The 27,048-nt window shown below is 44.2% G+C and overlaps 1 protein-coding gene across 1 annotated transcript in view; it reads right to left on the reverse strand.

Moving 5' to 3' along the window:
- Window positions 1-27,048, reverse strand: part of LOC114451718 (copine-8-like) — a 75,447-nt gene that overhangs the window by 25,381 nt on the left and 23,018 nt on the right. The window contains exons 5-11 of the mRNA XM_028430526.1: window positions 12,414-12,453; window positions 8,020-8,096; window positions 4,171-4,234; window positions 2,833-2,936; window positions 2,157-2,261; window positions 1,628-1,669; window positions 263-338 (exon numbers count right to left, since the gene is read on the reverse strand). Coding sequence (XP_028286327.1) covers window positions 263-338; window positions 1,628-1,669; window positions 2,157-2,261; window positions 2,833-2,936; window positions 4,171-4,234; window positions 8,020-8,096; window positions 12,414-12,453 — 508 coding nt within the window. The remainder of the gene's footprint in view (window positions 1-262; window positions 339-1,627; window positions 1,670-2,156; window positions 2,262-2,832; window positions 2,937-4,170; window positions 4,235-8,019; window positions 8,097-12,413; window positions 12,454-27,048) is intronic.

Consider the following 27,048-nt stretch of genomic DNA (forward strand, 5'->3'; position numbering starts at 1 on the left):
GTGTCGTCCTTTATCAGAGAGATAATCCATCTTTTTAATTATGATAAGTACAGTGTTTCATTTCCTATTTACTCCCAGATCGCCTTTTTGTGTCATTTCTAAAGCTAAAAAAAACTTTTCTCACCTCCTGTTAGTCAAAAAAAAATGCTCACACAATGTAGATCCCTTCTGTGTGTGTGTGTGTGTCTCTCTCTCTCTCTCTCTCTCACTCTCTCTCTCTCTCTGTGTGTGTGTGTCTGTGTGTGTGTGTGTCACATGTCACCTCATAGATGTGAAACTGTGACTGGCTCCTGGACATTTCCCTGTAGCTGGTGCTGAACTCGCCGATGAAGTCGTGGCTGTAGAAAAACAACACACATACACACACAGCAGTACATGGTAATGAGACAGTGTTAGGAGAACCATTTATAACAGTACACATGCCTGCTTTAAAATGACAGATTGTATTCGTTTTTCTTTGTTACTGTATTCACATTGTCTGCAGAGTCTTCACAGACTTCACAGGAGGATCACTAACAAGCTCCTTGGTTACTGGAGGTGTGGGTGTAGCAGCCAATTTTATAATTTCATGGAGATAATCAGCGCACTTGGACTCGGGGTCAGATATTAATGGGAGCTCAGGGCAAAATGCCCTTGAAATGTCAAAAACTGTCTGTGAAATGAACAATGATGGGTCAACTTGTGCCCCTAAGTACTGAGGGAATTCACTTCCCACAAAAGACAAACACTACCTTTATTCCCTGACTAAGACTAAAAAGGTTCATATCAAAGAGACCTTTCAAACTACATTAATAGCTAATGTATATTTAAAGCAGCAGCAGCAGCAGCAGCACAGTGTGGGGCTCTACAGTTTCTACAGTGAGACAAACAGGAGGGGAGATGAACATTTGGGATGTGTGAGCAGAATCCCAAAAGCCCTTCCCTACTCTGCACATATGCTCTGATGAATTTGTGGCAGTTTCTTTTTCTTTTTTCTTTTTTTACAAGAATAATAAATGTGTCATTGGACATGCATCATACTGTGAGGGAACACATGCACTACAACAGAAAGGTGTTTCAGATTTTAGATCCTTCATTCTTGGCATTCTGTTAGCTCCCTGAGGTCGTGGGTTTGGTTGTGTTGTAGTCTAATCCACATTATGGCAAGAAGGTCAGGTAGCCCCAAAAAAAAAATCTCAAGAACTCAAGTGCAGCCATAGTATCCTCAAGTGCAGCCACAAATAACATCAAATGCTCTGATGAGAGTGGCACTACCTCTCCTGCAGAGGATCGGTTCATTAGAGGTAACACAGCTCCTGAGGACAGAGCCCACATAAATGCTGAGTTCAAGCAGTGAATCAGACCTTCATGGTCAAATAGCTGGACAGAAGCCACTACTGAGGAAGTGCAAGAACCACGAGGTATGGACATGAGACCAGTGGAAGTCTGTACTCTGGAGTCTGAAGACTCCAAATGTGACATTTTCAAAGCAGAAAAGGGTGAAAGGTGAAAGGTGAAATGGTTCATACAGTTTGTAGTTCCCACAGTAAAGCATGGTGGAGGAGGTGTGTTGGTGTGTGTGGACATTACAAATGTGGCATGGAACATCACAGAGTGTATAGAGACACAAAAAGAATTGCTTCCTCACCCTCCATCCCTGTCCCAGTCATACACTTCCACCTTTATGCTCCTGTGGGGAAGAAGAAGAAGAGGATGAAGAGGAGACCGATCAGTGCCACAGATCCACAGTCCACCTGCTGTAAGAGCTGATAGCTGCTTCATTTGACCTTGATGTGTCAAAGCCACTTGTTGAGAAGAAGTAGTATCAGCGTTACAGATGTTTATGTCTTGTCTGTATATAAATTATCTGACAGCCAAGCTGATGATCTGCTGAACAAGCTGTGGTCTCTAAGAACCACGGTGGTGGCTTTGTCAAGATAAACTCACTGTTTCTCAGTGGTGGAGTGATGGATTGACTCCAGTTTGACATGTTTTACTCTTAATAAATGTAAAGGATATTTTCTTACTTGGGTCCTTTGCTGTCTTAATTAACCCTTTGAGTCAATAAACATAATTCACACACACAGGAACGACCACTTCATAATGAACTGCTCCTTCAAATAAGCTTTCTGAAACGCCAGTGTTTACCTACACCCGTCAGATGTTAGTGTCTGTACCTGTCATAGTCTCCGTTACACAGCGCCCTTACGGGAATTTTAAAGGCCTGCCACACTGGATCCAACGTATTCTTCACCACCTCTGTTTTGTGGCAGATGGTGTACCTGCGAAAAACAACAGAAGAAATAAATTCATGACCCCGTGTGTGCGTATTCTTCTCTGGGGAGTGTGATGTCCTAAAGCTGGATCTCTGGCTTTAATAACAGCTTCCTGTTCTCTTCTTTTTTAAACGTGGCATCCCGTCTGGCCCTTTGTAACGGCAGCGTGCTGCTGTTGTACCCTGCAGCAGAACATTTAGGCTGCATCAGTAAATACCCAGCTGCACTAAAAGAGAATGTGTTAAGTGCGAGACGCTGAAGTCAACTTGAATAAAAGCATCTGCGGGCCAAAGAAACTGCGACCTCTGCACACAGTTGTTACTTAACTCCATCTTATCCATCCCTTCCCTCTTTGTTTTTCCCTTGTCAACTAACTACGACTTATTATCTCCGCTCATGCCTTCCCCTTCTTGACATATAGAAGGCAGGAGTCACATATATGAGACACACAGAGCGTTATGTAACCCCTACATAGGCATTCAGATCTTCCATCCTGCCTATAGGAGGTTTTAGAGCATGAACAATCACACTCATGATGTGCTAGCAACGTCCTCAGAAAGGCTGCGTGTCAACTTACGACCCGTCCTCGTTACTGCGGTAGAAGACGAGGAATGGATCTGATTTTCCAAAGAAGTCCTTCTTATCCAGCTTGTTGCCACAAAACTGGAGCATCACCGACTCCTAAAGAGGAGGAAAGGAACCGAAATGTTACACAACCAGAACAAGAATCTGAGCCACCAGCAGCTTGTTTATTACCTCTGAATATATTCTATTTCCTGCCTGCTGTGTCCATATCAAAAACCCATCTAAAAGATTATTATCAGGCATAATTCCACCCTGGAACACTGACACTTATGCATATTATGAGCATGATATCATTTTTTTTCTTTAGTAGAATGAGTTTTTCTATGGTCCTCATTAAGCAATTACTCCGGTTTTCATGGATTCCTTTGGACGAGTGTGTACTCATTTCTCTGCACACTTGCACTATTCACACACACCCAATTTCTTTAATAGCTCTCATACATGATTCCATATTATTAGAGGTCATGGTGTCTCTGGCTTTACAGTTATTCCTTCTCCAGGCAGCAGCAGTGGGACAACCATAACACAAACTGAACAACAGCAAGGTTCAAATGAGGTCTGAAAGTTTCAGGCAGCTCCAACCAGCTCCTACAGGAGAAACTCAAACTCCTCTGATAAGCACCTACATCTATTCGGTGACTCTGCCTGATGCATCTTCTGTGATATTTTTAGCAAATACACTTTCAGATGATACACTTAGTTCTCTAATTGAAGTTCTGCTGTCATAGCAACACTGCTATCTCATACAGTAAATATAGCACTACTGCAGATTAAGCAAATAAAGTTGACTACACTCTAATAACTGCTCATGTTGCAGCACATGGGAAACCTGGTTAATGCGTAGAGCAATAAATGTGATCATGACAATATTCAGACCAGAATAAGCTGTGACAACTTAATATTAAGAATAATTAAGGTCAAATCTCTTTAATAAAGGAGTTTAGCTTCTTCTATCTGTGGAAATTAAATTTGTTTTTTTTTAAACATAAAAAAGTACAATAAAAAGTCCAAACATCAAACAAGAAATTTACTTAACACTTAACACTACCAATAAATTGATATTTACCTAACGCATAAATAAAGGTATCAATCTAACAGGAGATAAATTCTTGGATTTAAATATGCATACTTGTTCGTGATTGGTCAGTCTGTGGCCTGTCATTACTAAAGAACAGACTGTTGCTAAGTGCTAAGATCCAGCCAGACAAAAACTCACCCAAAACACCTCGCTGGTGTTAAATTCATTAAATACTTATTTGCAATATAATAACCAGGTCCTACAGCTAATGCATCACATCAGCGGACAGGAGAAGCAAACACTCTCTCTTACCCTGCAGTTGCTCAGCTCCTCCGCTCTCACTATGATGGTGCCACATTTCTTCCCCGGGATTCCACTAGAAAACAAAAAAACAAATACTCACTGAAAATATACATTTTGCAGTGTAACAGTATATTATACCGTATGGTTTACACTGTATATAATAATCTATAATATAATGTAATCTATATATCTATATAATACACTTGTTACTGTTGCATTTATTTAAACATATTTTAGTGTCAGCAAACATCATTTAAATGTCTGAACTAAGCACATGTATCCAGGACCCCTGCAGACTCTCGTCTAATATCTCTAATTCCCCTCATATTCATCCTTTGAACTGGCTGAATAAATATTAATTAACGCTAAATGAAAACCTTCAGAAACCAACATCAGAAAAATGTAACCACATCCAGTGACATTTCGACTGCAATGTTTGTTTTCATCCTGAGCAGGCGAAGCGTAATATTCAGCCAATGAAGCCAAGGGAGACTGACCACTAAAAATAGACCAAACGAATGCCACAGACCGCGGGTCGGCTCACAGCGATGAAGGACAAAGATCATTTCATTTGGCTAAGTACTATCCAGCACCAACAGAGTGAGAGAGAGGCTACAATCACATTAAACATTTTGAGATGTTGATGCAAAGCAGAGGCAGAGCTTTGAAACCGTCTCCCATCACCTGAGACTCACCGCCATCCTTTGATGAAGAGGAGGCATTCAGTGAAATTAATTCACTGAATGGAGAGAGGGCGACGCTGCTCAGTAAGAGGGCAGATGGACAGATGAGGAAGAGAGCGTCACAGAGACAGAGAGTGGAGGAAGAATAAAGTCTCCAGAAGAGAGGTGAGTGCAGAACTGAATGTGAGCTGAAGAGCCTGAAGACATCAGGAAAGCTTCTTAGACTCTAACACCCTCAAGCTCTCATAACATCTCTACATCCCTGCTCGAAAATGTCCAAAATGAGTGCTGCTGGATGCATGGCGGCTCAAAAGGCTGGGAGGAAGAGGCAGTTCCTGACTGCTGTCCAGCAGGTGTGTCGCTATCAATGATCAATTGATGGTACATCAGGGCATCATGCACCCATTTGAGGTGTTGCACCATGACCATGGACAACCCATCATTCCATGACACTGAGTCTACACAGAAAGTGTGCAAGCCCCCATCTGTGTGTCTATATGAAGAGGTCGTTCAGTCCTCTGAGCGGACACAAAGACGACATTTCTACACATAAAAAACAGGCCTACAAACAAGCTTCAGGCCACTGGTGCTCTGCTACACTCGCTGACACATAAGCACGAACATTATTAGTTTATTGGGAATATCAAAATAAAAAAGTTACACATCAAACATGCAGCTATGCACAGACACACACAGATCTGATACAGTGAATGACTGTAGGCAGAGGTGATTACATAACTCAGCGACAGCAACAAATTCTTACATCATATTTCTTGTGTGTCACTCTCCAGCAGGCCCATTCACTTGCACACACACACTTTAACAGAGACAGACGGTAATGGATGTAGACGCTAGCATAGTCACTTACTTCTAACCCACTCGATTTCTTGCTCTCTCTCTCTCTCTCTCACGCTTTCACACACACACACACACACACACACACACACACACACACACACACACTGGAGGATATGGGGGTGAGGCAATGGTTCGACTGCTGATGGTTCACTGCCTCAGGAGGAAAACAAAAGCAACAACAAATTGTTCTCTTCAGTAAGCTCAAGAAAGGAGGACGCTGTAGTCAGATGACAGTTACAGTGGAGCTGAGTTCCCCAAACACTTACTCAGAGTGGAGGGAGGAAGAAGTGCATTCTTCACGTCAGGTTTACAGTGTTTGGGATGGCGCATACATAGCGCTGTGTTTTTGTCAGTAGTGTTTTGGCAACTAGCTGAGCAGGGTGACTGTTTTCTGACTCAAGAAGCTTCTCAGTAGCAGAGATCAAGTAGTGTGGACGCCGCTGCCTCTGAGAAGCAGGAAGGAGCGCTTCTGTATGGTGGTGACCTCATGAACTACTCCTCGAGCCGATGCTGTCTGACTGCGACATGGGAGCATACTCCCATGTCGCAGTCAGACAGTCAGAGGTCAAACGAGTAGAGGATGTAGAGACACACGTGGATGCCAGCACAGCAATGGGACCATATTTTGGCTTAATAATTTAATTTTCAGACACTTTCCTCTTTTTATTCCTATTGTACTATATTACTACTACCTGTCAAATCTATTGGTTCTGGCTTTTCGATAGAGGTGTCAATCATCCTAATCAACCCGTCATAATTGCAAAGTTATGAGCCTGCATATTTGTCGAGGTATTAGCTTAGCAATATATGGGCGTGGCATATCTGCTTTATACATCTGTTGATGTATAGATAGATAGATGTGTAATAATGTATGTAGTAAAAAGTGATGTAAATAGAAGTGATGAACACCAATAGTGACTTAAAAGTGAAATATATAGTTTGGTTCATTACATTTTAAGACCTTTAAAAATGATTAATATTATCTACATAGGTTGGACTAAACCCTCTGTAATTTTGTTTCCCTTAATTAGAATGGAATAAAAACTTGGCAGAGATAATGTCCACAAGCTTAGCTACAGATTGTGATAACTAGACCGCTTCATCTACATCATTTGTAAGGAGATATTCATTGTCAAAGTGTCAATTTTCAACAGACGAGAATTTTTTTTTTTCATTTTCGCTTTGTGCCATCTTAATTTACAAAGAGCCAGAGGCATACAAACTAATACTTACACATCTGAGCAAATCTCCCAGGTGTTCCCTTTATTATGACACCAGAAGTATTCAAATACACCTAGTGGTTGCTGAGATATACTCTATTTATTTGCATTTGCATGCCATTTTCAAGCTGATGCCTTAAAAAAGAGGCTTGGGGTAGAAGGGGTTAATTTCCACTGTGGCCTGTTTGATTGTCACAATCATTTCATAAGAAGAGTTTAAAAAAACAGTATTCCCACTTTATGGGCTGGATAAAACAATTTTTAGCTTGATTCTATGAGGAAGAAAAGGCGTGGCTAAAAAATGGATCCAGGATTTGTTGTGGTGATTGCAGACTCAACAGAAACATTGAGAGTGGAGGAATTTGACTGAGAAGACATCACCATGGTGACTGAAGTGATGTGTTCAGGTGCAAATGTAAGAAGTCAACAAAATCATGTAGATTCAACTACAACCAGGGAGAAGATGTAGTAAAAGTATTTTTTATGTCATCAGAAGAAATTCAAAAAGATAAATATATACATTCTTCTGGCCTGCCCCTCAGTGTGGATTCATTTCATGGCTCATATTGCTATTGGAGTGTCTATCTTAGATGTCAGAGAGATGAGATGAGACGACTTCACCCTGGGCAGCAGTGTGAATTCCTCCTGATACACTTCTGAGAAGATAAAATCAGACGTGTATTCAGTTTGTAAATGTCCCTGATTATTTCTCCAGGAGAAAAAAAATGAGGCGACATCTTCGCTTTGGGTGAACTGTCCCTTCTCACTACACGCTGTTTACCATCTCTCTACATGTTTACAGCCTGTCATTAAGGCCTGCTGCTGTTTAACTATTCATCTCATTTGGCTGATGGAGACAGCGTACGCTTTCATCAACATCTTGGCCCCATTTTCATGCCCTCGATTCCTTTCTGTTCAAACGCAAACAAGAGGCCAAGTGTGCTTAAAATCACACGCTGAGGAGCAGAATCTGAACTCTCAACATGTGCTGGCACCTAATGATTAGAGCGGAGCCTTGTGTGAGTGTCTAATGAGAATGGCAGCAGACATATTGTGTGTTTTTTTTTTTTTTTTTTTTGCTGATGTGTGCTACTTACATCAAAGGTTTTTCCAAGCGGCTTCCCAGAGAGCCCACTATTTCACCCAGTGTGCAGAAAGCCTGGCCCAGGAAGTCCTGCAAGGGTCCAAACAAGAGGAGCTATGAGTGTTAATCACAGCACGTCATACAGTAGTTCTTTATTTGGGATGTAATAGTAAAGGTAGGGTAGGAGATTTTGAAAACTCAGTGAGAGTCAGCCAGATTTCCAAAGTAAACACACGCCCCTTTCTCTTGTAGCTCACCTCGAAGCCACGCCTCCCAATCACATGGACACGCATTACCTGAAGACGAGCTGCGGTCTGTGACTTCGGCCATCATGCACGTACCCCTCTGGTGCGCGCAGAGCAGGAAGAGAGTGACGACCAGCCAATACTCTGCCGGAGGATTGGCTGATGTTTTTAGCGTTTTATAGCTTCCACAGATGATTCATATTCTTCGTTTTAATGCTAAACTGCCAAACTAATTGGTTGCTATCAGATTATAAAGAGAAGTTACACTAATTTAACAAAACGTGCATCAGAATGAAATCTCCTACCCTACCTTTAAGCTTTTTATTTTTAACTGCTGTATCTTTAGTTAAAGGGTCAGGAAAAGTACATTTAGAGTACAAATGCACAATGTTTTTGTCAATTAGTGCCCCTAAAAAGAAATATGATGGTCTCCTAGCAAATTGCTCTTCATACACACACCTAAAGGTTTACTCTTTGCCCATTTGTGTCGCTTCTGCCACTTCAGCTTAACAGAATCCAACCAGTGCTGGCATAAATATGAAATAATTTTCGGGATATGTTATGAACCCCCTGATGAATCCTTCAAGAATCCACGCGTCGTAGTATGAAGGTTTCCAAAGCATCAGAAACTGCTAGCATAGTTGAATCAGTTCATGGTAGCTTAGCATGGGCATCTCTTCAAAACAACAAGTAAAGTGACTCAGTAAAAAGGCAGAAAAAAATATTTGAATATGTTGGTTACTGCATCTGCAATTGACCCAAAGGAGTTTAACAATATCAGCATATCAGATATCAGGCAAGAAATTTAGAGACTGGGGAGGCCGACAAAGGATTCACTTTCAGAAGTGGGGCCCTGTGAATATAAACAAAGATGTCACAGTAACCTACAGAGCCATCCCTATATCGCTTCCATCTTCTGTTCATCTTCCATGTATATTTTACTCATTGACATCTAAGCCCAGTGCGCAAACACAACTCGTGTCCTTGTTGATCACTGTAGGGTGACCACAAGAGAGGAGGCGGTTTAGAAAGGAGGAGCCTTCGGCCAACAAGAGGAGCAAAGTAGGAAGCAGAGGGGAGGGTTTACAGGGAAGTCTGTTTAGAACAGGCACTGATACTGAGGGCCCCTTGTACCAGATTGTGCATGCATGTGTGTGTGAATCAGCGTGCATATGTGTGTGTGTGTGTGTATAAAAGGGCTTTGACAGATGAGCCGTGCTGACTCCAGCGGGCAGAAAGCTGCTCCAAAGATCTTTGCCGGTGCTGAGTAAATTTCTCCTCCAGCCGAGGTCTTGAAACAAAAAGAGACGACAAAAACACTCTGGCCTTTCCATAAGACGTGTGCTGCTAGCTAGCAGCCTCAGCGCGGCGGCTGCTTCGCCTCGGAACATCTGAGGCTAGAGGTGGAGGCGCCTTAGATTAACAGGCTCAGTGGTGACAGGAAAGGAAGGAAAAAGGTTCCAAGGGTATCTCCGAGTAAAGAAATATCACAGCTGACTCGCACAGTTCATTAAACCTCTAAAAGAGAACACCCAGAGAGCGTGTCCAGTGTCTCCAGCCACAATGTGAAACCCTCCAGGGCTTAAGGGGGACTTATAGTATGTGTAAACATGGTTCTGAACCTCATACTTTCAAATTATAAATGTTTGGTAAAATGCTTTGATCCCAGTCTGATCTTTTTTATGACAAAAACAGACAACAAATGGATTAAACATTAATACCATCCGCAGTAAAATGAGCACAAAACAGTAGAAGAGCTTCAGATGATAACATGTGTAAACTCTTCACCTGCGTTCATTCTTGAGATATTTTGTTGCTGCTTTTTTACCAGCTAGCTGTGGCCTGAATCCTCACACAGTGCCCCCGTGAACCTCTTCACTTGTATTCCTCTATGCTGCCTGACAACAGAGGCCCAGAGGAGCAGGAACAGGGTGGAATCCTGACAAGAACCTTTGGGGTTCAAGCTCGGCCAAAAAAACAACCTCCAGCTGGCCAGTCCATCCTGCACCCATTCCATCACAGGGCGGCACATATCTAAAGCCCAGGGTAGCAGTTAGTCTGAGGAGGAGCGACTGCCACAGTGTCATCAGCATCTTTTGCTGATATTAAAACTCTTCTACTGAAGTGTGTGAAAGGACTACACCTAACTGAGGGGGTTCCTAAAGAACTAATTTAGTCGAATCACAACCAGCATTCAATGCCAGTAGTCACATACCAATACTGTCCAAATCACTTTGGATTCCAGTGCTGATACACACACATATTTCCCAATCATTTGCTTAGCCCGTCGCCCTCCTGCAGCTTTAACACATTAAGAGAGGGGTGATCCAATTAGTGAATCTGATGATCTAAAGATTGTTGAACAGATGGAACAAAAAGTTTGCTGTATAATTCCGACTTTTGAGAACACACAGCCAGTTAACTTAGACCCTGTTCACACTGGGGAAATCAATCCGGCTAGAGTGGGATTCGGGCCGTATCTGGATATAGCCACATAGTTTTTTCTGAGTCTGAACAACGTGAATCCGGATATATGTGGATGGATTTCAATCCACCTCTCGGAGGTGGCTCTAGCCGGCTTGGTTAACATCTGGTGCAGGTCTGAACGCAAATGCAGCTAGCAAATCTGGCTAACGACGTCATACTTCCGGTTCACGGGGACAGTATCTGGGTTGCGTACAAAAGCCGTATGTAAACAACCATTGAACTATGACAGCTTTGCCTCGAGTTTATTTTCGACAGGGCTACAAAGGAATAAACTGCTTTTTGAACCGAAAAATAAACAATGGAAGAACGAGCGACACAAAAGAGACAAAGACAAAAAGCGCACAACGCATGTGCACATACTGCGGCCTGAGCGGACTCTTTATATTATGAGACGCCGCCTAGCAGTTTGGAGGACAACAAACGAGCCGGGTTAAGCTGGATTGAGCGTGGACACGCGTGTGTGAACGGGACCTGAATTACTGCCTGCAAACAAAGGCAGCTAATCATCAAGTTTAAAGACACTAAAATTAGATTGCTGTTTGTAAGACAGATATTACACCAGAGAAAATATGCGTAAAAATAACTTTGTGACAAGTGTCTGTCAGGAGGAAAAAGCACCATCAGACAGAATCCGTAATTAGACTCCTCTGTACATCTTATCTGTGCACATCCTCCCCCTGCAGCCATATCTGTACAAGGTATGCAAACCATATGGCACGGGGAAAACATCTGCTGTGATGGGAGGAAGGAGACATTCTTCCACGAGAAATACTGTACTTCTGTGCATTTGCATTTCCCCATCTCCATTTTCTGTTATTTATAGTCATACAACTGGGGAAGGACTGGACCTGGAAGGCCCGGACAATGGATCCATCACTGTGTGCCAGATCTCCAATCCCACACATCCACAGTGACGACAGGGTGCATTCAAGCGTCCTCAGCCTTCATGCTTACAGTGAGTTGCTGCGCTCACATTGCTTAGTGATCACAGTGGAACCTCGAGAAGGGGGGGATTGCACGTGGGGGTGGGGGCTGAGGGGAAGAACTCCACCAGCAGTTGGCAGTAAGGAGCGGGTGAGAGTAGGAGGGACGTGCAACTTTAGTGAAGGGCAGCTGAAACGTCATTATACAAAGAATGAGTCCGGTTTCTATGAGTTGGAGTTTGGTCAGCCATGAAAGTCTGCTGCAGGAAGCAGGTTGTGGATGGTGGGGGTACAGGTGGGGGTACAGGCAGTGTGGATGGACTTTCACACAGGAACTCAGGGGTCCCCAAATACCACAAGCTGCTCACTACTGGTGAAGGTTTGGCATTGAAAAACAGGATTTTCCTATAAAGATAATTAAATATTAAAGAAGCAAGCACACTCAGAGATATCCCTAAATATGACATAATGTCAATTTATATAAATGTAATGGATACTCTGACAGCAAACATTTGATTCTGAATCATCAAACCTTCTCGCCCTGCAACAGGAAGCTGGCTGAATGTCTTCAGGTCGGGTGAGGAGAGCCTAAATGCCAGCAAGATTGCTTTTGTTCCTGCTGCAGCACTCTTAGCCTGAACATTTAGATTCAAATCAGGCTGCTATTGTACTAGAAGGATTAAGGTGGCTGTGTAACATTTAAATGAATGCATGCCTGATTGTTGAACAGCTGAGGTGAAGGAGGTACTCACGTGTTTAGAGAGGTTGTCGCTCTTGCAGTCTAAATCATACCTGCAGAGAAGAGAGAGGAATCAGAGCGCGGCCACCAAACACAAATTAGTAGTCTAAGACTGCGGCTCTTCTCCTCCATTATCGGGCATTAATGCAAGGCTCCACTAATCACTAGAAAGAAGCTGCTCAGGCTTAAAGTAGGTCTGCGGCACTAGAGGGTCTGCTGATCCCTGTTCATGCACAGGGGGGTACGAAAATATAAAATTAAATCCAGCAGCCTGAGGTCAAAATCTCAACATTTTACACAACATTTCCGAACTTTAAGTATCGACACAGCTGCTTCTAGGCCAACCTGTCATTTCCCATGTGGTTTACAAGCTGCATGAAACATGTAGAAAGAGCCAGAACAGCATATGTAGGTAAAGCATGCAACATGTATACACTGCACAACATCAATGAACATACAAACCACTCCATGTATAATACAGTATATACAACATATAGGCTACTTCAGTATTCTATGCACTGCTGTGTAGCATTACTCGCAGCCCAGTGCATCCACGACATACACAGTTTACAGCAACAATCTGTCCTCCATAAAGATAATGCAGGTTTATGAACCGATCCACGGTATTGATAAGAAACAAACCAGGCCGGCCATTACTGCAGCCATGCACAGAAATATAGATCGAACCCTAACCTCCACCATGGACCCTGAGGTTCCTGAGGAATGGTTTGGAGCCTGTGTGGGGGGCTCTGGCCATTGGCCCCATTGGAAGCGAGTTTACCTGAACCCCTGATTGATCCAAATAAAATCATTTTTTTAATGTGAAACACTGATTCTTAATACAATTTCAAATAGTAGTAACAATTCGCCCTCCCTTAAAGTTTCCATTAAAAGAAACTTATCAATAGGCTGGGCTGTAAATGTTTTAGAAATAATTGTATTGATTACTTGTAAAGCTTTTAATGGCCTTTTTCCAAAGATTTACTGTATCTCCAGCAAGCCAGCAGGTATCTGGGGATCCTCAGGCACAGGCTTTTTGGTTGTTTTCTGTGATCAGGTCATTTGGGTCAGTAATTTCTTTGAAATCTCTTCTTAAGATTCTTGAGATTTTTACTGGCGAACCTGTCCTGATTTTATTTGATTTAATTCCTGCTTAGGTTTTAGCCTCAGAATTTGTCTAGAGGAACTGTGTCTTTTTATACTTCTCTTGTGTCATAAATGTTTTTTGCCTTAGCAAAGCAATACTGATGAAACGTGGAGAATAATGATGCCTAATCATCACTTTGAGATTTTAATTCATGCTTTTATTACAAATCGTCTAGACTATTGCAATGCAGTCTTATTGTATTTTATTAGTAATTTAATCTACTCTTGATAGGCTGTGTACAGCACTTTGGCTGACCTTGTTGTTTTTTAAAGTGCTCTATAAAAAAAAGGATGGATTGGATTAATGTAAGAATGTGTATCTATATGCTACTGTCTAGGCTGAGGAAGCAGTTCAGTCTCATTTAATATTCTTTAATCTTTAATATTTATATATTATTATTATTATATATTCTGTCAGTATTTATTTTTGTGTCCTTTATAGATAAATTTACCAATAATGTTATAGTTACCAACACAATTCTATAGGACTCTGTCGCTGGCAAACAATCCAACCATCTTTACTACCAGGTGCTCACAGCCCTTTACACAGCAGACTGTGATGCACTGTGTGTTCTAACACCTTTCTTTTAGAAGCAGCACTACCAGTAGCTCGTCTTTTGGATCAGATGACGCAAACCAGCCTTCACCTCCTATATGTCACCTTTGCTGGTTCACTGCTTTTTTCTCCCTTTCTGACCTGTGCAGACCAGTACACCCCCCAGAAGATCTGCAGTTCTGGAGATGCTCTAAGACCAAACATCTACACATCAAGCCTGCCTATTTTTCCTGCCTCTATCACATCATCCCTCCATTCAGATTCATTTTTGGCCCATTACAGGAAAACATTTGGGTGTTTGTGGCCCCTGATTCCTTCATTTATCAACACAGTTCTGTTTTTAGCAGCTGGCAAACAGTCCACACACTTTTAGTAATAAGAATAACCACATATGTTGATTATATTTGGAAGATAATACCATTGTGGTCCTTGTTACAACCCTGGCAGCAGCATTCTGGATGAGCTGTATGTGACAGGTTTAAAGGATTATCAGCTGCACTTTTTCCATTTTCACACTCGCCCAAACTGAAACTGATGAAAGACAATCATGAACATCATCCTAAAGGATAAGTAACAGCTGCATTGTGCACACCATGTAATCTACCTGCCTCTCAGGAGAGCAATTTATCCAATTTATTTATTTTATGTCCCGGAAAATGTGGAACCTTCTTCAACGTGTCAGGTGTGTGTCGATATCTAGAATGTGTGTGTGTGTGTGCAGCAGCAGCAGCAGCGTGCAGCAGAGTGTGTAAATGGGAAAGCCTGAGCGCTGCTTTCTACAGACAGCATGCCATGTACAATAAGGCGCCTGCTGACAACACTGGGTGGGTGGGCGGGTGATGCTGTGTGTCACTACATGGATGGAGCAGCGAGCTCCGGTACAGTGCTGCTGCTGCTGCTAATGTAATTCCATAAGCCCAAGGAAACACACTGCTGTTACGCAACATGCTGCCAGCAAAATGCACAGGTGCACCTCATGTTCTATTCGCCCCTTGCCTCTGTCACTCCCAAATGTTCATAAATGATTCATTTAATTTTATTTAATTATGAGAGACCCAAAGAGGGAGAGAGAGAGAGAGAGAGGGAGAGAGAGAGAGAGGGAAAAACCACACCACTGATGTTTGTATGATGATTTGGTTGCACATGTTCACCCACACAAACACACACTCTGATGTCCCACGGCGCCTCGTGAGTGCACGTGGACTGGATGTGTGTGTGTGTGTGTATGTGTAGATGACATCACACTGTATCGGCACTGGGCTGGGCCAGACAGGATCTCTCTTGGTCCTGTGCTGTCTGTCTGAGCAATCATGACTAATGATGATCACACAAACAAATGAGGTCGGAGAGGCAGGCAAACAACAGACAGCAGCACACTGACGCTCCCTCGGGCTTCATCTCCGAACAGCTTTGAGAACCTGCCTCGTATTGATTGATTGATAACGTGACACTTCTAGGCATTGAAAGCTGGTCTTACTTTAACAAGAACATTAAAAAGAGATCAAGGATCTTCCAAATTTTTTCAGGTCAGCTTCAGCTCATGAATATTCTGCTCTGAACAGTCCCTCCATCTGTTGTTGCTTCAGGTGCCTTTATCCATCAGGGTTGAGGTTGCAATAGGTGGAGCAGAGATGGCCCCATCTCCTGCAACTTCTTCCAGTTTCTCTTGAAGGATCTCTAATCTAGTGTCATCTCCCTTTAGCCAGACAACAGCACAGGTTTGATATTAATATGAGCACAATTATCCAAACCAGCAAAGCCTCCGACAGCTTCACCCTATATACAAACACAATCCAGGAGCATGTCAGATCTCTGTCCCAGTTAAAGTAAACCAAATAATAACTGCTGAAAAAGTATTTTTTAAAGTGTGGGAGAGTGGGCGTCTCATTAATATTATAATGAACAGAAACAGCCTGGGCTAAATTGAGCCTCACACAGTGTCATTAGTGTTCATTTTGGGGATTCTTATAGAAGGCATCGCTGTTGTGCCACGTACACAAATACACACAACTCTCTTTACAGCCGCATGTATATGGATCATTCTGGTCACAATTATATGTGGGAACAATTCAGTGCTTCCACCAGCTGGGGATATTAAGAATTTTGGCCCAAACATACTCCAGGATCCACCACAAGCCCTGTCTGCAGCCTCACCCTCTCTTTGTAAAGCCTAACCTGAACTAGTGTGTTAATGTCTTACCCCCACAGAGAGGGGACACTGAGACAGAAGTGACGGTACAACGACAAAAACAAAACTGTAATCAACAGAAAACTAGAAAAATTATTTCAGCAATATAGGTCAAATACCTCAAATACCTGAGCATCATCCATCGATCCATATTCTGGACCCGCTTTGTCCTGTAGTACAGGGTCACGTGGGGTGGAGCCTATCCCAGCTATCTACAGGTGAGAGGCTGCGTTCACAATGGACAGGTCGCCAGTCGCTCGCAGTGCCGTGACTCTCATTCTATGGTAAACGCTAACAATCGTGTAAGCTTAATTGCAATGACCGAAATCAAGATTAAGGCATGTACTACAAACTGCTGGACTAAAAATACTCTTTCTACATTAATCAATCAGACCACGCCCCCACCCCCCACCCCCCTCAAAAAAAAAAAAAATAAAATAAAATTATGACTAAAAATAGATCACCTAGACCATTTTCACTGCACTAAAATGCAAAGTGAGTACAGCTACATGCTTCATTCCTTTCTGGACAGGGATTTCTCTTCATTTTCTGCAGTCTGATCCAATTTGTCACACTTTATTAGAGAACCATCCACCCAGGGGGCTTCCAGTGGCTTCACTGAGCATATCTTGAGTTTCAATTAAAAAGAAAAAGCAGCAGCAGGAATACTGGGCATGGCCAGCAGTGAGATGATGGTTAACAGGATTTCCAGGCACGGATAGCAGCAGAGGAAAGAGTGTCGTGGCTTCAGGGTCTCGTGTGCGTGGGACTGTTCTACATCTATACAGGCGGTTTGTGGGGAGCTTGGTGCTGTCTGACTGTATGGATGTCCCGAAGGGATTTGAACCCTTATGCAGGAATAACGAGGTGGAGAGCTGCAGGCACTACTGTAAAAGGATTTCCAGACCTCAGGACGGAGGAGAGCAGGAGGAAGGAGGCAGGAGGAACCAGTGGTCCGGTAATGAGAAATCGGAGAAGCGTGTGCCAGAAAATGAGCAGCAAAGTGTAAATGTAGGTCTGTGTGTGCCTGTATTGCTGGATATTTTCTTGTTTTTATAGGGCAGCCTGTGTGTGTGTGTGGAGGGGAGGGAGCATAGCTGCTGGTGTTCATTGGACCATCAGCCAAAAACACAGTAACAGGGCTTGATCCTCACCCACTCAGAACAAGCCCTGCAGGGAATCAGCCTAGCCACACACACACACCATCAGTCTGACTTCTCAACTTTTAATGTCTTGCACATATTTGTATATATAAATGTGTGTATATATATATATATATATATATATATATATATATATATATATATATATATATATATATATATATATATATATATATATATATATATAAAAATGTGTGTGTGTATATATATATATATATATATATATATATATATATATATACTGCATATATACAGTGGTGGAGGAAGTACTGAAGCTTGGTACTTAAGTAAAAGTACAAATACCCAACAAATATATACTTAAGTAAAAGTAGAAGTGCTACATCAGCAATCCTACTTAAGTAAATGTCTTAAGTACTTTTAAATGTATTTAAAATATTAAAAGTTCAAGTACTCACGTCTCAAATATATATTATTGATTTCCATTGCAAAGGATCTGAACAGGTTAAAATAATCAAAGAAATCCTCTTCAAATTAAAATGGACCATGTGTAGTTAATTTACATTTTTCAGTACAGAAGGATGGACCTGTGTTAGCAGACAGTAGCTAACTAGTTAGCTAACTGAGCCAGAGCACCAGCATCATGACTGAGGCACATTATAGAAAAACAGCTGGCAGCGTGACACCATCTTCATGTCTGATCTCACATCAGTCCAGCACAGCTGTATGAACACAACTGTATTCATAAATGTATTTGTAACTACAGATATTTTAAAATTTGTAGTGGAGTAGAAAATAAAGATAACAGCTGCAAAATGTAAAATTATAAAGTATGCACTATTATTTTTACTTAAGTAAAGTATAAATACATTTTATTAGGGCCCGAGCACCGAATGGTGCAAGAGCCCTATTGAAATGCAAGCGTTTATTATTCTCTTTTTTTCTTCCGCGTCATTCGACGCAAATTTGACCCCCTGAACTTGCTCAAAAACTCACCAAATTTGGCACACAGGTCTGGTTCGCGAAAAATGGCGATCTGAAACTGTCGCCACGACAGTGACTTGCAAAATGGCTCTACAGCGCCCCCTGGAATTTGAAAATATTCAGCGTAACAGCTACAACCATGAAAATTGGTACGCTGATGTATCGCCTCATGCCAGGAAACATGCCTTTGGAAATAAAATTCCACCCCCTACAGGGCGTCGGCCATCTTGGAAAAACCACGCCATGTTCCAATTTGCACACCCCGCATTTTCGCGAACTCCTCCTAGGGGAATTGCTTGATATGGCTGAAAATTGGTGTGCTTGCCGTTAAGGGGTCAGGGACCAAAAGTTATCAAAAACGCAGCACTTCCTCACACGGTCTGACCGTGGCGCCACCAGGAAGTTGCCCCCTCGCCAACGCACACGAAATTGATGTGTTTGTGGCTGTATCTCCCACATACTTCATCCAATGTGGATGAGAAAAATCAGGCATGCTGAGCCTGTCATTCTGAACAGATTGATATGCTAATGACCAGAAACTCTCATAGCGCCACCTACTGGCGGTATGAATTGTGTTCAGTCCGATATCCATTTTCCACACCTCGTATTTGAACGAACTCCTCCTAGGGAAATACTCTGACAGACCTGAGATTTTGTCACCTGGTTTTAAAGACATGGCTGAGCAAAAGTTATCAAAAACGCAGCTCGATGTTACACCGTGTGGGCGGGGCCTCACCACAAAGGTGACCCTTCGCCACCATAGAGAAAGCTGCTGTGTTTCTTGATTTGTTCATCCTACCTGCCTCTTACTCTATTATGACATCAGCCCCTGTACACCTTTTCATATCACCTCATCGTCATATTTGGGCGTGGCCACATGGTAGCGCCCCCTTGAATGAGATCTGCTTCCCCGTTTGACCTACAGACATGAAAATTGGTACGCATATGTATCACCTCTAGACAAGAAAAAAAGTCTCTTGGAGGTATCCTCTAAAACGCACAGGAAGTCCGGCATTTTACAATACCTGCGCCATTTTGCATTTTTCACTCCCCGCACTTTTACGAACTCCTAGAGGATTTCTCCAATCCGCCTGAAACTTGGTCTGCTTACTCTTAAGGCATTAGGGACCAAAAGTTGTCAAAAACGCAGCACTTCGTCACACGGTCTGGCCGTGGTGCCGCCACAAAGCTGACCCTTCGCCAACGCACAGGAAATACATGTATTTTTGGCTGTATCTCCCTCATACTTCATCCTATGTGGATGAAACTTTACTGTTTCGGACATCGGACGCTGCACAGATTGACATGCTGACATGCTACGGTCACTGCGCCACCTACTGGCCGGAGGACCTGTCTTTTGTACATGTGTGTTTTGCTGTACTCTTCTGCCCTGCAGACCACAGCTCGTGCCGGTACGGCTGGGAGAGAGGTCGTGGGACGATAGGGGAGGCGGCGGCTGCTGGTCCCGCGGACCGCAAGGGCTGCGAGGGCCCGTCATCGCTGCTTGCAGCTTTAATTTTTTTTGTTATTTAAATTTTTTTTTTATTACTGTGGCGTGGTTCCCCTCGTTCCGAGGCCACAGGTGGGATCAATTTTCCCAACACACTCAGGCGCAGTCGTTCGTTGTGGTGATTCAAAATTTATTCACAAAACAATAAACAAAAATTGGGAAAAATGCAAATGTAAAACAAAGCGAGTATCAAAAAAAAATGATACTGATGTTTAGAAGCAATTAAATAACCCGTTAAGGACGCGGTTCTGACTCCGTCTCAGACCTTTAACACACGAGCCTACTCAGCTCTCAACTCCGCTGGAAAAAAAAAAGAAAAAACCCCTCCTCACTGGTGAAGTCTCACATATATAACCCTAGCCCCTCCTACTGGGCAAATGAAATAGAGTCTAAACAGGTGTGTGTGGGTGGAGAGAACACTCGTGACGGGACTTCCTCGTCACATTACCCCCCTCCTCACGGAGGTTGACGATGTACGGCAACCTGGACAAATAGTCGGCTACAACATTCGCCTTGCCTGCTCTATGTCGTATGACGAACTTGAACGGTTGCAAGGACAGATACCAACGGGTAAGCCGGCTGTTCTGATCCTTCATGGAATTTATCCAGGTAAGGGCACGATGATCAGTTTCTAGGTCAAACTCCCTCCCTAACAGGTAGTAACGCAAACTTTCCAACGCCCACTTGATTGCCAGGCCCTCTTTCTCTACCACTGAATACCTCGTCTCCCGTGGTGACAGCTTCCGGCTCAGGTACATCACTGGTCTTTCTTTACCTGGTTCTCCTTGAGTTAAAACTGCGCCCAGTCCTACTGCAGAAGCATCTACTTGGACGAGAAATCGTTCGTTAAAATCAGGACTTTTAAGAACAGGGTCAGAACATAAACAGATCTTCAGGGCACGAAAGGCTTCATCACACTGTTTCGTCCATTCTATTGGATTTTTCTGACCTTTTGTCGTTAGTGCGGTGAGTGGGGCTGCTATGGTAGCAAATTCTGGCACAAACCGTCTGTACCAACCTGCTAAACCTAGGAAAGAGCGAACCTCCTTCTTGGTTCTAGGTCGCGGACAGTTCATGATGGACTCTACCTTATCCACCTGTGGACGGATTTCTCCTCGTCCCAGCTGGTATCCTAGGTAGCGAGTTTCTTCCTTCGCCCACTCACACTTGCCAACATTCAAGGTCAGACCTGCTGCTCGGATCTTCTCCAAGACTCTCCTCAGATGTTGTAGGTGCTCTTCCCAACTATGGCTGGAGATCACTACATCATCCAAGTAGGCTGCACTGAACTCTTCACAGCCTTGTAGAACTTTGTCCATCAGTCTCTGAAAAGTTGCTGGCGCTCCGTGTAGGCCGAATGGCATCACTGTAAACTGATACAGGCCACTGGGTGTCTGAAAAGCCGTATAAGGTCTACAGGCTGGGTCAAGGGGTACCTGCCAATATCCTTTACACAAATCTAATGTGGTGATGTATTTGGCTGACCCAATTTTCTCTAACAGCTCATCTATTCTGGGCATAGGATATGCGTCAAACTCCGACATGGAATTTAGTTTTCTAAAATCAATACAGACCCGTAACGAACCACCTTTTTTCACAACTATGACTACAGGACTGCACCATTCTGATTTTGAGGGTTCGATTACCCCCAGCTTCAGCATGCTCTCGACTTCCTCCCGGAGCCTTCCTACTAGCTGTTGTGGTATCCGGTAAGGTCGTTGACGACACGGTAGCCCCCCCCTTAGGCGGATGACGTGCTCCATGAGCGTTGTCCTCCCCGGGTTGCCTGAAAACAGTGTCGGTACTGCCTGAAACACCTGTAAGATGTCGGACACTTGGGACTCTGTGAGGTGTTCAAGTGCCAGATCATTCGTTGTTGTCGTTTCTTCTTCCTCCGTCTCTGCTTCCTCCCATAGATCAGGTGTTCCTACCGCCAAAGCAACCGGCTTTGATGCGACCAATGGCGTCTTCCACTCCTTCAGTAAGTTGATGTGATAGACCTGTCTTTTCCTCTTCCGATCAGGATGGTGGACCTCATAGGTGACCGGACTCATCCTGCGTGTCACCTCGAAAGGACCTTGCCATTTGGTCAGCATCTTGCTGGTGGAAGAGGGAAGCAGAATAAGTACCTTTTGGCCAGGTTGAAGCTCACGCTGCCGTGCCTGCTGGTCATACCAGGTCTTCTGGGCTCTCTGGGCTTGCTGTAAGTTCATTTCAGCCTGGTCTCGGTATTTTGCCAAGCGCTCTCGCATCTCTAAAACAAAGTGCACCACACTCCCTTCTTTCCCTTTGCCATTTTCCGTAGGACTTTCCCAGGTCTTCCGCAGAAGATCGAGCGGGCCCTGCACCTCCCAGCCATAAAGCAACTCAAAGGGAGAGAATCCTGTGGATGCCTGGGGAACCTCTCTGTAAGCGAACAACAGGAAAGGTAACCACCGATGCCAATCCCTCCCTGTATCATCCACAAATTTCTGCAACATCCTTTTTAACGTTTGATTAAACCTCTCAACCAGCCCATCAGTCTGCGGGTGATAGGGAGTGGTTTTGAGTGCTGTCACTCCCAGTTCTCTGTGGAAAAGCCGCATCAGCTTTGAGGTAAAATTAGTCCCTTGATCCGTTAAAACCTCATCCGGTATGCCCACCCTAGAAAAGAGTTGGATCAAGCACTGCAGGACTGCCGGTGCAGTGATGGTGCGCAGAGGAAAAGCCTCTGGAAAACGGGTAGCATAATCACACACTACTAAAATGTACTGGTGTCCCAGACTGCTCTTTGGTAATGGACCTACAATGTCCATTGCTACTCTTCTGAACGGTGTGGTTATAATGGGAAGTGGTTGCAGAAGGGCTCTATCTCTCTTGCGAGTTGGAGCAGTTTTCTGACAGGTGTGACATGTTGCGCAATATGTCTGAATGTCAGTGTACATGTTAGGCCAAAAAAAACGTGAACTCACTCTCATGTAGGTTTTGTGACGCCCAAGATGTCCTGCCCATGGCACGGTGTGTGCGATGTGCATGATGAGTGGTCTACACTTCTCCGGAATCACTAAACGTTTTCCTCCTTCACCCACAGTGTATAAAATGTCATTGTCTACGATAAAATACTCCTTTCCCCCCTGAATTGCAACCGATTCGTTAATCACCTTTGCAAACAGTTCCTGAAGCGATTTATCGTGCTTTTGTAGCTCCGCCATATTTTCGGGGACTTCCCATATTTTATCGGTAGCTAACCCCTTAGCCTCACGCTCCGTTAGCTTTAGTTTTTTTTCAAAGCGCCGCTGCCTTTTGGACTTTCTCGGTCCTTTGGTGCCACCCTCGCACAGACTACCATCCAAGTCTGGCAGCGGTTGAACACCAGTTTTAGCTTGAGCTCTGGTAACCACCGGACATGAATCACCACGTTTCACATTCTCCCCCCCTTCACATTCTCCCTGCTGCAACAATTCAAAAAGTAATGGAAAGTCTGTACCGAGAAGAATGTCCACAGGTAACCTTTCTACAACCCCAACCGTTAAAAGATAAGGCTGGTCCTCAATGGTGACAGTTACTTCGGCATTTGGATAACCATGACTGTCCCCATGAACACACACAATGTCTGTTTTACATCTATAGTCCATGTTGCCGACTGGCACAATGCATTTCTTCACTAGCGAAGTGAAGCTGCCTGAATCCAATAAAGCAGTCACTTGCTGACCATTCACAGTCACAGTTCTATAAGTCTTAATGCTCTTTTTGTCCTTCATCCGCTCTTCTTCCTCCTTGCGAGGAGCATAGCAAAATCCCATCATTTTGGTTTTGCGGATTGGACACACTGAAGCCTTATGACCTGATTGCTGACAATAAAAACAAATCAACGGCTTACCCGAGTTCGGTAGAGTTCTGCTGGTAGAGGAAGTACCTAGACGCTGCGCCTCACCGGGTTCCCTCATCGGCTGAGCCGGTGCCGTATGGACCGCTGGTCGATATGCGCTGCTGCTGGGACGAGCTGGTGGTCGAGCATTCATGTACTGGAGCGCTAGTCTGGCTCCAGTCAACCCATCTCTCGGCTCGTGCTCCTTCACCCACGTCCGCACATCCGGAGGTAGGACGCGGAGAAGCTGCTCCAAGATGAAAATCTCCCCGATTCCTTCCTTCGAATGCTGCTCCGGACGGATCCAGCGTCGGTAGAGCCCCCTCAGGCGGTGATATGTCTCCGTAGGCGATTCTCCGACTGGAACTGAACCTCTCCGAAACTGCTGTCGGTAAGTCTCAGGTGAAATGTCAAATTTCGCCAGTAAGGCTTCTTTTAAGTCCACATAAAGATGTGCTCTGTCCTCATCCATTGCTGAGTAAGCCTCCAATGCCTTCCCAGAGAGCAAAGGAATGAGTCTGCAGGCCCATTCTGACTCTGGCCATTTCCATGTCTTAGCTATCCGCTCAAAACGCAGCAAATAGTTCTCAATGTCCTCTCCCATCTGATAAGGAGGTATTTTTGGGTCAGAATAAGGTCTCCAGTCTGTGGGTGGCTGGTTAAAGCCCATCTGGTTTGGTTGGCTACTACCAGCTGAAGGAGGTGGCGACCAACCTGAGGTGTTCATTTCCCTGCGCTGACGTGCTGGGGTAGGCAATCCCAGCCTCGGGCTGTCGGCTGTCCTTGTACTCGGAGTGACGCCCTCTGTGCCTTGGATTGGCTGCTCTGTCGGCTGGAGTGACTCCCTCAAGCTGCGAAGTTCCTGTAGCAGGCTGTCCTCTCTCCGCTGTTGTGCCAATAAAAAGTCTCTCATCATCACCATAAGCTCTCCTCCAGGTGCACCCGACGAGACAGGGCCAAGTCGGAGATGGGTCTCTTCCTCCTCCGCTGAGGAAGTGGACGCAGACAACACTGTCTCCCATGCTGCTTCGGCCTGATCAGCAGCCGCCTCCATCTCGGTCTGCCGTGCCCGTGTCTGAGAACGCAGCCCACTCCGCTGTCTTGGCAGGTGCTTTGTCTTCCTACGACTGGCCATCCCACTCCTGACACCATATGTGGCGTGGTTCCCCTCGTTCCGAGGCCACAGGTGGGATCAATTTTCCCAACACACTCAGGCGCAGTCGTTCGTTGTGGTGATTCAAAATTTATTCACAAAACAATAAACAAAAATTGGGAAAAATGCAAATGTAAAACAAAGCGAGTATCAAAAAAAAATGATACTGATGTTTAGAAGCAATTAAATAACCCGTTAAGGACGCGGTTCTGACTCCGTCTCAGACCTTTAACACACGAGCCTACTCAGCTCTCAACTCCGCTGGAAAAAAAAAAGAAAAAAACCCCTCCTCACTGGTGAAGTCTCACATATATAACCCTAGCCCCTCCTACTGGGCAAATGAAATAGAGTCTAAACAGGTGTGTGTGGGTGGAGAGAACACTCGTGACGGGACTTCCTCGTCACAATTACGTTTTAAGAAATATATACAAATGAACATAGGGTCACAATACAACAATTAGGTTTTGTTTTTGGTGTAAACCATCTCTGACATGCCATATAACAACAAAAAAATAGGAGTAAACATTTAAAGCAAATTTCACACAGAAGAGATCCACATCCTGGTAATCCAGTCCATTAAGTAAGGTGCAAAAGAGCGTTGCTTTTAGCCTCTAATTCCAGTGTTTTTATCAGTCTTTGCATAATTCCAAAAATGTTCCTCCATGTTGTCCTTTAGTCTACAAAGCATAGACTCATAGGACGCTGTCTCCACCATTGCATCCATCCATTCCTTCAAACTGGGGGAGACTGCTGTCTTCCAGTGTCTTAGAATTACTCTTGAAGTTGTAACTAGGCCCACCATAATAACAGAAAATATTCCTTTTGATACTGTTGATAGTTGAGATCTGTCCCCTAGCAGACACATAACAGGAGTAAGGGGGATTTTTAAACCAGACCACCCACTCAGGAAGTCCACCACTTTTTCCCAGAATTGAGCCACCAGTGTACACTCCCATATACAATGTAAGAAAGTTCCCATTTCTGTTTTGCACTTCCAACACTTATTATTATTCAACAGGTTCATTCTATACAATCTTACAGGGGTATGATAATATCTGTGTATGATCTTGTACTGTGTGAACTTGTATAAATACATTTTAAAACAACATTTACTTAAGTACAGTAACAAAGTACAAATATTTAGTTACATTCCACCACTGGTAACTACTGTAGTGAAGCACATAACTGCATTTTAACTCATCTAAGTTCCAGCGATGGTCTTACCACTAGCTAAAGTTAACTTGATGTTTCCAAGGCCGCTGTTTACTCTCATGACCTGATGATGAGCTGTTAGCGCTGAGGAAGTCTGCACTGCTGCCAGATGGCAGGCATGAAATCCCGAAGGAGCTACGGAGGAGACGTCGGGTGGATGCGGGGCTGGAGTAAAGGTGAAGGCAAAGAAGGGGAGACGCGAGCCTGCAATCATCACGGGGAATGAACGCTCTCTGGAGAACAAGACGGACGAGCTAACGGCGCTCATCAACACCCAGAGGGAGTTCCCTGAGTGCAGCTTTTTCACCAAGGGAGTTAACATCCATCGTTGTGGTCAATGCCTACACTGCGGTCTGGAATGAAGGAGATAACAGGACGTGTGTGTGTGTGTGTGTGTGTGGTTTAGCTCTCAGACCGCCTCTGTCTCCTCTATCCCTCCCCCACACCTCCCCCCTCCAATGCCCTCTCAGCTCTTCCCTCCTCCTCCTCCCACTGGACCAGACCACAGCTTACCACTCCTCCCCCCCTTTGACACCACCCCGCCCTCTCCTCTCCTGCCTGACTGTTTGGACCTGCCAGGTGAGGAGACAGCTGGAGAAGCTAAAACAACACAAGGCTGCTTGTGCCCTGCCCTGACGGCATCAGCCCCAGGATCCTGAGGACCTGTGCCAGCCAGCTGTCTGCAGCTCTCCAGCATCTCTACAACCTGAGCCTCAGCCTGGAGAGGGTGCCAATCCTCTGGAAGACGTCCTGCCTGGTTCCTGTACCCAAAAAGTCATCTCCATCTGGCCTCAGTGATTACCGCGCAGTTGCCCTCACATCCCATGTGATGAAGGTGCTGGAGAGGTTGGAGTTTGATCTGCACTCTACCCTCTGCAGTTTGCAGTTTGTTTTCTGATGACCCTGCAGTTGTTGGGTTTATAAGTGGTGG

The sequence above is a fragment of the Parambassis ranga genome, chromosome 19 (assembly GCF_900634625.1).
Source record: "Parambassis ranga chromosome 19, fParRan2.1, whole genome shotgun sequence".
Taxonomy (NCBI): Eukaryota; Metazoa; Chordata; class Actinopteri; family Ambassidae; genus Parambassis; species Parambassis ranga.